Source organism: Salpingoeca rosetta (genome assembly GCF_000188695.1).
Source record: "Salpingoeca rosetta unplaced genomic scaffold supercont1.19, whole genome shotgun sequence".
In the NCBI taxonomy this organism is placed as follows: domain Eukaryota; class Choanoflagellata; order Craspedida; family Salpingoecidae; genus Salpingoeca; species Salpingoeca rosetta.
In genome coordinates this window covers 475,064-486,682 of record NW_004754915.1, presented here as the reverse complement: position 1 = coordinate 486,682, position 11,619 = coordinate 475,064, and the positions used below count along the sequence as shown (strand labels likewise).

The 11,619-nt window shown below is 55.0% G+C and overlaps 6 protein-coding genes across 6 annotated transcripts in view; 4 read left to right on the top strand and 2 right to left on the bottom strand.

Moving 5' to 3' along the window:
* Positions 1-704, top strand: part of PTSG_07852 (uncharacterized protein) — a gene marked incomplete at its 3' end in the record, with an annotated part of 11,503 nt that extends 10,799 nt beyond the window's left edge. The window contains exon 32 of the mRNA XM_004991602.1: positions 356-704. Within this exon, the coding sequence (XP_004991659.1) occupies positions 356-704 (349 nt within the window). The remainder of the gene's footprint in view (positions 1-355) is intronic.
* Positions 705-716: 12 nt separating this feature from the next.
* On the top strand, positions 717-2,896 carry PTSG_07851 (uncharacterized protein). Its single transcript, XM_004991601.1, has 3 exons — positions 717-932; positions 1,112-1,506; positions 1,777-2,896. Exons 1-3 carry the CDS (start codon positions 722-724, stop codon positions 2,581-2,583), a joined length of 1,413 nt encoding a protein of 470 aa, XP_004991658.1. The 5' UTR covers positions 717-721; the 3' UTR covers positions 2,584-2,896.
* PTSG_07850 (uncharacterized protein) lies at positions 2,620-5,706 on the bottom strand. Its single transcript, XM_004991600.1, has 8 exons — positions 5,441-5,706; positions 5,264-5,303; positions 4,814-4,902; positions 4,465-4,569; positions 4,184-4,283; positions 3,391-3,481; positions 3,108-3,198; positions 2,620-2,869 (listed from the first exon to the last, which is right to left on the bottom strand). The coding sequence occupies exons 1-8, from the start codon at positions 5,480-5,482 to the stop codon at positions 2,798-2,800; spliced, it is 630 nt and encodes a 209-aa protein (XP_004991657.1). The 5' UTR covers positions 5,483-5,706; the 3' UTR covers positions 2,620-2,797.
* Positions 5,707-6,491: 785 nt separating this feature from the next.
* PTSG_12645 (uncharacterized protein) lies at positions 6,492-8,638 on the top strand (the record flags this gene model as incomplete). The annotated part of the gene is made up of 2 exons (XM_004991599.1): positions 6,492-7,094; positions 7,157-8,638. The coding sequence occupies 2 exons, from the start codon at positions 6,492-6,494 to the stop codon at positions 8,636-8,638; spliced, it is 2,085 nt and encodes a 694-aa protein (XP_004991656.1).
* A 94-nt stretch (positions 8,639-8,732) lies between these two features.
* PTSG_12644 (uncharacterized protein) lies at positions 8,733-9,824 on the top strand (the record flags this gene model as incomplete). Its single annotated transcript, XM_004991598.1, has 1 exon — positions 8,733-9,824. One exon carries the CDS (start codon positions 8,733-8,735, stop codon positions 9,822-9,824), a length of 1,092 nt encoding a protein of 363 aa, XP_004991655.1.
* Positions 9,825-10,450: 626 nt separating this feature from the next.
* PTSG_07849 (serine/threonine protein kinase) overlaps positions 10,451-11,619 on the bottom strand; it is a gene marked incomplete at its 3' end in the record, with an annotated part of 2,619 nt that continues 1,450 nt past the window's right edge. Inside the window, exon 3 of the mRNA XM_004991597.1 lies at positions 10,451-11,619. This exon is cut by the window's right edge and continues 710 nt beyond it. Coding sequence (XP_004991654.1) covers positions 10,451-11,619 — 1,169 coding nt within the window.

The following is an 11,619-nucleotide window of genomic DNA, read 5'->3' as shown; positions in this document are numbered from 1 at the left end:
GTGTGTGTGTGTGTGTGTGTGTGTGTGTGTGTGTGTGTGTGTGTGTGTGTGTGTGTGTGTGTGTGTGTGTGTGTGTGTGTGTGTGTGTGACAAGGGAGCCTTTCGTTGTGCATGTTTGAAACGGTTGCTTTTTGTGTTGGTTGCGTTTACCTTAAACCCGACATGTACGCACACACACACACATGCACACACACATGCACACACACATACACACACACACACACACACACACACACACACGCACACATATGCACAGTGTGCCTTATGGAAGAGGAGCACGACAAGCTTCGCAGCCCCGGATGCGATCACCACCACCACCACCCCATCATCACCCACCACAGCCGCCACAACATAGCCACGTGCGCCAGCAGCATCAACCCCCCCTTGGTCCAGGCGTTGAGGGGCCTGTGCCGATGATGCAGCCACCTCAGGGCACACCTTCGTTTGGCTCCTTCTCCTCTTCCGTGTTTGACAGCGTGCCCTGTTTTGTGGGGCAGCACTCGCACGACAATCCCCAGCGGCACCAACGGCAGCACCAACGGCAACACCAGCGGCAGCACAGCGTTGCTGCTTGGCTTGGCCTGTCCTCGTCTTCTTCTCACCAGATGCCTGCCTCTCACCCACACGCAGCACAACGACAGCCACGCGATGCTGACATGATGTGGCAATCCCCAAAGTCCTTCCTGTCCGATTTTCTCCTGTAACTGCTAGTGTGACTGACATGTGTGCGCGTAACTTGGGACGGTGTGCTGAGTTTGTGTGTGTGAGTCGGGCACACGCCTCATCATTTCCAACCACGATCCACACGCCAAGTAAAGCAGTACAAGCCATCGCAGCAAAGACAACAACGACAAGAAGTAGCACAACCACAGCCATGGGTCGAGGAAGAAGACAAGGACAGCAGCGCAAGCAAGATGCAGCAGAGGACACAGGTCAGCTCGTCTGGGTGGATTGTTGTTGTTGTTGTTGTTGTTGTTGTTGTTGTTGTTGTTGTTGTTGTTGTGCTCGCGTGTTCATTCACACACACACACACACACACACACACACACACACACACACACACACACACACACACACACACACACATACACACACACATGCACGTGCACAGGCGGTCGGCGATCGGGTGGATCCAAGTTATCATCCAGAGGCCGAAGACGGGAGTTGGCGCAGGACACAATTCGCATCATGGACGTTAAGAAGTACAACACGGATGACGGCGTGGAGCACGACATCACAGCCAGCCTCAACGCTGCAATCCAGGGTACGCGCGTGTATCTTGATGAGCGCAAGTTCAAAACGCCCCCGTCCAACCCTGCCCACATTCTGGGCTGTCCCGACGTGAAGCAATGCAACGCATCGCCACCTGCAGGCACAGCAGCGACCACCTTCGAGGTCACCGACGAGACGACAGTGGCTGCCATCGAGCGACTCGGCAAGACCTACAAGCGCATTGGCGTGCTCAACTTTGCCTCTGCACGCAACGCCGGCGGAGGCTTCCAAAGGGTACGCACGACCTTTCACCTTGTGTGTGTGTATGTCTGTGTATGTGAATGTGTGCATATGTGCGCATATGTGTGCATATGTGTGTACATGGTCATGTGTCGCCACAGATGCCATCCGGTTCCTTTTTCCTTCCAGACATCGCCCACACACACACACACACACACACACACACACACACACACACACACACACACACACACACACACACACACACACACACACACACACACACACACACACACACACACACACACACACACACACACACAGGGGTCGCTGGCGCAGGAAGAGTCGCTTGCCCTGTCGAGCGGGCTGTTTGCCTGCCAGACAAGTCCCATTGGCGAGCCGTACTACACGCTGCACAACAAAGTGCGCGATACACGCTACTCCAACACCATGCTGTACTCTCCTGCCGTCCCGTTCTTCCGCCACGACGACGGCGACCTCTGCGCACCGTACCCGGCTGACGTGCTCACCTCCGCTGCGGTCAACGCCGGCGTGTGCAGGAAGCGTGGCATCTTCAATGCGGAGATTGTTGCGCTCATGCGCGAGCGCATTCGCCGTGTGCTCGCCGTCTTCGCTGCCGAGGGCAACGACGTGCTTGTGCTCGGGGCCTTTGGGTGTGGCGTGTTTGGCAACAACCCACACGACGTTGCCAAGGTGTTTCGCCAGCACCTGCAGGACGGCGGCGCGTTTGAGTCTTTGTTCAAGCACGTGACCTTTGCCATTCCAAACAGGGACAAGGGCGCGAATGGCCTTTCGTTCGTGCGCGTGTTTGCAGACACGTACGAGCCAAGCAGCAGCGATGACGACGACGACGACGACGACAGCGACAACGAGGCCCATGATGTAGAGCTTGGACATGCTGATGCCAATGTCGGCGATGCTGGCGATGCTGGCGATGGTGATGGGACGATCAGCCAGTCAGAAGGTGCTGGCGATGGCGATGGCGATGGTGATGGTGATGGCACCAAGCAACCACAGCAGCAGCAGCAGCAGCAGCAGCAGCAGCAGCAGCAGCAGCAGCAGCAGCAACAACAACACAGCTCATGGGCAACAAGTGGAGACTTCAAATGAATTGCAATGGACTGCGGGTGTTGCTGTCTCTTCTGATCTTGGGTGTCAGTTGTGCATGAATTCATTTAATGGCGTGGCGATGTACATCTTGTTGCTGGCTTGCGCGCTTGCTTGTGCTTGCTTGTGCTTGCTTTCATTACCCAAGTGAATGAACAGTGGAGTCTTGTTAGAAATGCACGTGCATCCGCACTGACGCACGCCCAGGGCTGCGTCATCACAGCATGCGCTGTACAAAGTTGAGGCCAACCTGCAGGGCGCTGCTCTTCCCATCGTCTTCAATCTTCATCTGTCAATAAACACGGGTCGGAAGAAACACACACACATACACATGCGTGAGAACCAACGGTCAGGAGTGTTGTGCACTGCCAACGTCTCCAGGCATCCGCGCGCACGCGCGCGCGCGCGCGCACACACACACACACACACACACACACACACACACACACACACACACATTCTCTCTTGACAAGCATGACGCAGAATTCAGCAGATGTACACACGAGGGGTGACAGGCGAACACTCACGTCGTAGTGATATGGCAGCTGATCAATGCTAATGTCAACAGCGCTTGGCATCTCAGCTTTCTTGCTCACGTGAGGCAAGTGGCGTGTCCACCTGCACAGTGTGCGTGTGTGTGTGTGTGTGTGTGTGTGTGTGTGTGTGTGTGTGTGTGTGTGTGCAATCAAAGCACACCAAGCGTCAAGTGGTGTGTGTACGTATGATGACCTCGACTCGACAAACTTTGCACCAACGTGCTGCATCAACACTGACAATTGCCGCACCACCGTGCAGGCACATCATTCTCACGTTGTCACGTTGTAGATAATCTCGTTGAGCTGCTCAATCACAGCGTTTGCCGCAAACTCCTTGGCTTCGGCCTCGCTGACGCTTTCAGCAGCTGCACACGGTGTCAGCACGCTCATTGTTAACACGCGCACGGGCACACCCACACACACACCCACCACACACACACCACCACACACACACACACCACACCACACCACACCACACCACCACACACACACACACCACAAAACCCGGCGACAACCACTTGAATCTTAAATGGGGGTACTCATGTAGAGGTGGATATGACGAATTCATGCTTATTTCTATTGTCAATCATAGCGGTTTTGAATACTGCACACCGCGTTACGGACGGAAGGTTGTGATAAGTCTGGCCGCGAATCAGACAGATCCTCTAATTAGCAAATCAGTTAATCCAAAGTTGTCTATACTCACGTACACGATGGAAGACTACGGCGGTGAGGAAATGTTGTCGCTTTGATCCTTTGTCATTCCCGCTTTCTCCTGCGTAGTCGCTCCTCTCGGACGCCAGTTGAAGAAAGTCGATTTCCTACAAGACGCATTTATTCCAGAGCGCCCTCAGTGTGTGCTCAGTTGGTTACACCTCCAAACCGCGAAAAAAGCAATGCCGTTATTTAAGGCTTCACACGACGACCACCACGACGACCACCACCACCACCCCACCCACCACCACCACACACACACACACACACACACACACACACACACACACACACACACACACACACACACACACAACCAAACAAACAAACAAACAAAACAAGGTGGCGCTTACTCTTGGTGTCTGGAACTGTGATGACGATTTCCCACTTCTCCCAAACCTCCACCTTCCACTGCATGATACCCTTCGATTTCGTCATGAAACAAAGATTCATCTGCAAGGGACACGGGAGACATACAGCATACGAGGGGGAAAGTGAGCTGACCAGTCACAAAAGAATACAGACACAAACACACACACAACACAGGCACAAACACACACACACACACACACAGGCACAAACACACACACACACACAAATACACACAATCACAGGCACACACACACACACGTACAGTGACTGAGGATGTGGTGTTTGGCTTTCTTCGCTGGAGCTTTTCGTGAAACTGTGTGGCAATGGCATCAATGCTTGAGCGAAGCTTCGCTGACGGGACTTGTGCCTGCGGGAAGATAAACATGCAAGTGAAGTGCACACGCAAGGCGACGTGTCAATGGAGCAGCACGTTCAGCGTGGTACTGCATAGGCAAGCAAAAGGCATTTCGAACAGGCAGATAGGGACAGACACAGAGGTGGATAGAAACGAGTAAAAACCTGCATATTCACACACAACCACAGGTACACAATCGCACAGGCACACGGGCACGAACGCAGACAGACACAGATGCAGCAACAACGTCACTTACGTAGGTAACGGCAAGGCTAGGGCAAGAAGCATCTTGCGGTTTAAAAGTGCCTTCCAACGTTCGGAAGAAGAAGATTGTGTGCAGAAACGCTGCGCATGCAAAGGGAACCAGACAGGCACAGGAATGAGCGGGAGTGCGTGCAAAGGCGAACGCAGCACAGCAAGTGGTTGCACGCAAGCGATGAGCGGGAAGGCCAGGACGCGTGCGCGAAATCACCGATTTGGGTATGCGCGGACAGCACAGACACAGACACACACAGACAGAAGCACGCGCACACACGTACAGTCACAGACACACACACATACAGCCACAGACACACACAGACACACAGACACAGACACACAGACACACATACAGTCACACATACAGTCACACAAACAACACACACAGACACACATACAGTCACACACACAAACAACTCACACAGACAGACACATGCACACAGCATACCTTCGATAATCTCGTAGGCGTACGAGTCTCGCAAGAGTTCCTGTAGATACAGGCAGAAAGTCAAGGGTGATATGCCAGCCAAAAGGAATCAAACGTCATTCACGCAATACCAAACGCCTCGTCCGCCTCATCATCACGATCATCAACAACGACGACGACAAGCCGGATTTCACGTACGCATTTGATGGTGAAGACAACTTCGTGCTTCTTGGACGACATGGTTGGTTGGTTGGTTGGTTGGTTTGCTGTGAGGCTGTCTTCTTTGACTGTGCGGTGTTCAAAGCAACAGCAGCCTCTTTATACGTTGATGATCAATAAGGGAGTGCTGGAATGCTGAATGAGAAGCCCTTTCATCGACAACAGCCACGTCGGGTGGATGAATTGGTGCTTGTGTTCGTGGTCTGCTCCTTTGTTTTTTGTTTGGGTTTGCAACAGCTGTCGACAACACCATGAAATGTAGCTAAATTTGTTTGGGATTCGTCGTTTTTTTCTTTTTGAAACCTTCGCGCGACTGGAGGATGGACACGACAGCAGACGTTCACAATTTTCTTTCATGGTGCTTGCATGCACAGTGCCCGGCAACGAGCGAAATCGCGCGGCAGCGGCCCTGCAGCAAGGACCGGTTGTTGCCGTGATGGCGTGCTGGCTGGCCAGTTGTGTTGATGTCGTAAAGAAGCAACCCGAGTTGCTGCGCTGATATTGATTGCTGTTCCACGAGCAAGCGGCACAACAGCACAGCAAGACCAGCCAGCCAGAACTTGGAAGTCGGCGGCATCTGCTCCATGCAGCACTGCTTGCTTTGTCAACTGCCAACTGCCTTCCATCAACAGCCAAAGAGTAACACAACATCATCGGCAATCGCACCAAACGCCAACAAACAAGGCAGCACCTGTAAAAGAGCAAGCAAGGCAGCGTATGGCTGACACATGCCCAAGAGAGCCGTGTCTTGCTTTCACATCATAGACGTTGCAACCCGCTGCCAGCTTCCTGCTTGAGTTCTTGTTCGGCACCGCAGCCAACAGCAGCCAACGGCAGCCAACAGCAGCCAACAGCAGCCAACAGCAGCTTCATCTATCATCACCGACTGACGTGACACCAAGGCGACTATCCTCGCTCTCAACACTTAAGCATTATTGCTCCCATCTTCGAACAGACAAGCACACACAGACAGATACACACAGACAAATACACACAGACAAGCACACACACAGACAGACACAGCTGCGATATGAGGCGAGCTGGCCTGCTGTCGCTGGCTGCTCCCTCTGTTCTTGCTCTTGTGCTTGCGCTGCAGCTGGCCTGGCTGCCGACGAGCGTGGATGCGGCAGGCGCGTGCGGCGATGTCGTGTTCCTCGTGGACGAGTCCGCCTCACAGAGCTCTGTGCCTTTCTTCGAAGCAAAGGCGTCCATCTGGAGCATTTACCAGCAGCTGCAAGACACAGAGGCCCGGTTTGCGGTCATCACGTTTGATAACGACGCCATCACCCAGATAGGGTTCAATAATGACACCAACTTCTTCCAGCGCCTCCTGGCCATCGACCCGCGCGAGCGCACCACCGTGTTTGCTGCCGCCTTTGACGCAGCAAGTGACGCGCTGATTGCGCGGAACACCAGCATTCGGCCTGGCCGCGTCGTGCTCTTTACGGACGGGCTCACCTTCGAGGACAGCGGGCCGCTGCGAACAGCAATCGCACGCATCATCAGCGTGGCCAGCAGCGTCCACGTCCTTGCGGCGGGCGAGCACCTGCGCTTCGCGGTCATCAACAACGTCACGCAGGACGAACCCGACACCGTGTTTCGCCCAGCAACAGAGGATGACCTCGTGGCGAACGTCACAGCCGCCATCCGACAAGACTGTTTGTCAACGAGCACAACCACCCTGACTCCAACCAGCAGCACATCCACATCAACAAGCACCTCAACCTCCACATCAACTTCAACAAGCACAAGCATATCAACCTCATCCAGTACAAGCACCAGCACGAGCACGAGCACGAGCACGAGCACATCAACGTCCGCGAGCACGTCTACGTCGACCTCCACGTCGACCTCCACTTCCACCTCTACCTCCACAAGCACAAGCACAAGCACAAGCACATCGACCTCCACCTCTACCTCAACATCGACATCGACATCGACATCGACATCGACATCTACGTCGACATCCACTTCCACGTCCACGAGCACAAGCACGTCCACGTCCACCTCCACCTCTACATCGACATCGACATCGACATCGACATCGACATCGACAAGCACGTCCACGTCCACATCCACATCCACCTCTACCTCTACCTCCACTTCCACGTCCACCTCAACATCCACAAGCACAAGCACAAGTACATCCACCACAACAAGCACGAGCACGTCTACGTCGACCTCAACGAGTACCAGCACATCAACTTCCACCTCCACCTCAACCTCCACATCAACAAGCACAAGCACGTCTACGTCCACGTCCACCTCGACCTCCACTTCAACATCCACAAGCACGAGCACATCAACAAGCACATCGACGAGCACATCGACATCGACAAGCACAAGTACGTCCACCTCCACCTCCACCTCCACCTCTACCTCAACATCGACATCGACATCGACATCGACATCGACATCTACGTCGACATCCACTTCCACGTCCACGAGCACAAGCACGTCCACGTCCACGTCCACGTCCACGTCCACCTCCACCTCCACATCGACATCGACATCGACATCGACATCGACATCGACATCGACATCGACAAGCACGTCCACGTCCACATCCACATCCACCTCTACCTCTACCTCCACTTCCACGTCCACCTCAACATCCACGAGCACGTCCACGAGCACAAGCACGTCCACGTCAACGTCCACCTCAACATCTACCTCCACGTCGACAAGCACAAGTACGTCTACGTCCACCTCAACGTCCACCTCTACCTCTACATCGACTTCAACAAGCACCTCTACCTCCACCTCGACCTCCACCTCTACCTCCACCTCGACCTCTACCTCTACCTCCACCTCAACGTCCACATCGACGTCGACAAGCACAAGTACGTCTACGTCCACCTCAACGTCCACCTCTACCTCTACATCGACATCTTTATCAACAAGTACGAGCACCAGCACCAGCACATCAACGTCCACCTCCACATCGACATCGACATCTACGAGTACATCAACCTCCACGAGCACGTCAACCTCCTCCTCTTCTTCTTCATCATCATCTTCATCGTCGTCGTCGTCGTCGTCGTCATCAACGCGGCCACACACTTCCACAACGCGAACCCGCACACGCACGACGACAAGGCGAACGACGCGCCCCAGAACCACCACAACAACGACCCGTCCCGTGAATGTGTGCGACGGAGACACGCCAACGCTTGACCACACCGGCGCCATCATCTACTGCGGCCTTGGCGGTCACGCGTGTCCCTTCTACTCTGTCTGTGGCCCAAAGCAATATTGCTGCCCATCTGGCATGAGTACGCCAACACCTTCTCCGCACGCATGCAACGGCGATGAGCTTACCCGCGACAACGCAGGTAACCCCATCTTCTGTAACCGACCTGGGCACGTGTGCCCGTCGCTGTCGTACTGCGGTGCGGAAGATTTCTGCTGCCCCACAGGCATCACCACAACCGCGCCCGCCACAACCACGCGAACCACAACGAGGCGCCCGACAACAACAACACGGAGAACAACTACAACGACGAGGGTTACCAGGCCACCGACAACGAGCACCACCAGAACAACAACGAAGACAAGACCACCGACTACAACCACACCGACAAGGAGACCCACAACAACGACAAGGACAACGACAAGAACGACAACGACAAGAACGACAACGACAAGAACTACAACGACAAGAACGACAACGACAAGAACTACAACAACTACAACGACAACAACAACCACCACAACAACCACCAACAGCTTTGATATGACGATGGACTCGCCGACATTGGATGCAGAGTTCATTCTGGAGTATGTGGGTGACGTTCCTGGGCTGTCCGCAGACAATCCAAACCCGTTTCGGTTTTCAAATGCGTTTGACACAAGCGTCGTGCTTGCACGCTTCCCCGTGTCGACGCTGGAGGAGTGTGCAGTTGCGTGTGTGGAGCGCGCAGGCTGTGACGCTGTCTTCATGTGGGTGCGACCAACAGACCCTGCAGGAACATTGCGGTGCCACCTTCTACCGGACGCAGGTACCGCGGGCGGGGTTCCGACAGGGACATTCTCGCTGAGTTACAGGCGGCGCACCACCGCGCGTGACGAATTCACGCTCGTGCACACGGGAACACAGGACGCGACGACCAGGCCCACGTGTTTCACGACGGCGTTTGATTTCGATGCAATGCTCGACCGCATCATGTTGGAGCCGCAGGACTCTAACGTGGAGGACTGCGCACAAGCCTGCCTCGACAGGCCGGGCGCGTGTCTGGGCTTCTTTGTGTGGTTTAGAAACGCATCGGAAACGCAGTGCATCCTGTTGAGTGACCTGGGCAGCGACGATGGCAGGCGAACGCGCACCGCATCACTGAGTTTCCAGCTCAACTCGAATTCATGACATGGTAGTGAGTGGGTGAGTGGGTGAGTGGGTGAGTGAGTGCGTGAGTGGGTGAGTGGGTGCGTGAGTGGGTGAGTGAGTGCGTGCGTGAGTGCGTGAGTGCGTGAGTGCGTGAGTGCGTGGGTGAGTGAGTTAATGAGTGAGTGAGCGTTAGTTAACAGCAGGATGAAGTGTTTGGAGAAGGCAGGAATGATGTGTAGAGCGTTACCGGTGAAGTGATCCTTGAGCAAGAGCCAATTTGCGTTTGTCTGTTTGGACTGTCAATGCCTGTTTACCCTGTTGTGTGCATATCGATCATCTCAGTGGCTGCGCCTTCCCCCCTCCCCGTCTTCTCTCCATCTGCGTGCGTACAGCGTGCTACAATGTTCCTTTATTCATGATTAAAGACAAGGGCGATCCCGAATCAGTCTATGCGACAAGAATCACAATCAAGAACAAGTCAGCGAGAGAAAGAAGAGACGTAAATAGAAGAGAAAGACAGCAGATCATGCACGCGTTCATCACACAGGCACACACACACACACACACACACACACACAGAGGCACACACAGACACAGGCACACGCACACAGGCACACGCACACACACACACACACACACACACACACACACACACACATACAAGGTCAGACGTCTGAGTCGCTGTCCACATCAACAACAAAGACCACATCAAGCCCGCGTGGGAGGGCGTTCACATCCATATCTGGAGAACGGCTGGACACGACTCTGCATGGTGGTGGTGGTGGTGGTTGGTCGTCTGTCCCTGCAATCCCTTTGTTCGGCCCTTGCGTCGTGTCACGTTGTGCACTGTCCCCACAGTCTGCATCCACTTGATCGACGCCAGCACCACCACGATCACCCCCGTTGTTTGGCTGTGCCAGTTGCAGCGACGGCGCTCTCCCAAGTTGAACTCCGACGCCACCACCGCCATCACCGGCATGACCACGATGCGCACTATCTCCCTTGTTGTCAGCACCTTTGCTGCCGGTCACCCAGGTGTGTTTCGCTGCTGCCTGCGCGGTCATGCGAAGATGCGCGTCTCGCCGCAGGCACCACAAGAGGAAGGAGATACCAGCACGTGATATGCGGCGGTGTATGGAGGGTGGGAGCGGCAGTCTGCTGCTGATGACACGGTTCGCGGTCAGGTCAAGCGTTGGCGCTTCAAAGATGATGTCCCCCGTCATCATGAATGCAAGCACGGCACCCAGGCTCCACATATCTGCCTGGTGCGGGTGGTAGCGGTTGGCCGGTGCTAGCATCTCGGGGCACATGTACGCGTGTGTGCCAACACGGCCTGTCCTGATTGGCGAGGATGGATCCACGCGCACGGCCTCAGTGAAGTCACACAACCTCACCTCAAATGCCAGGCCAGGCATGTGCACGCGCTCGCCTCCTGTCACAGACGGCGGTACTGGTGCGCTGACGTCGTTTTGTATGTGCTGCTGCTGCTGCTTCTGCTGCTGCTGCTGCTGTTGTTGTTGTTGTTCTGAAGGGTGGCGCTGTAAAGGAAGGTCCTTCTGCAGCCAAGACGCGCGAGCAAGCTGCTCCCCGCTGCTCCCGATTCCCGCTTCATCATCATCATCACCACCATCATCAGGTGCTTCGTCGCCCTGTCCTCGTTCCTCTGCCGCACGATGCTGATTGGCGTTCGTGTCATCGGCACTGGTGCGGTCACCACTGCCACGCTGTGCGCGGGGCGTGCTGTGGTGACGGCAATCGTCAGCCACGAGTGCACTCGTGTCGCCGCCTGGGACTTGCTGGTGACGAGCACTGCTGCTGCTGCCTTTGCTGCTGC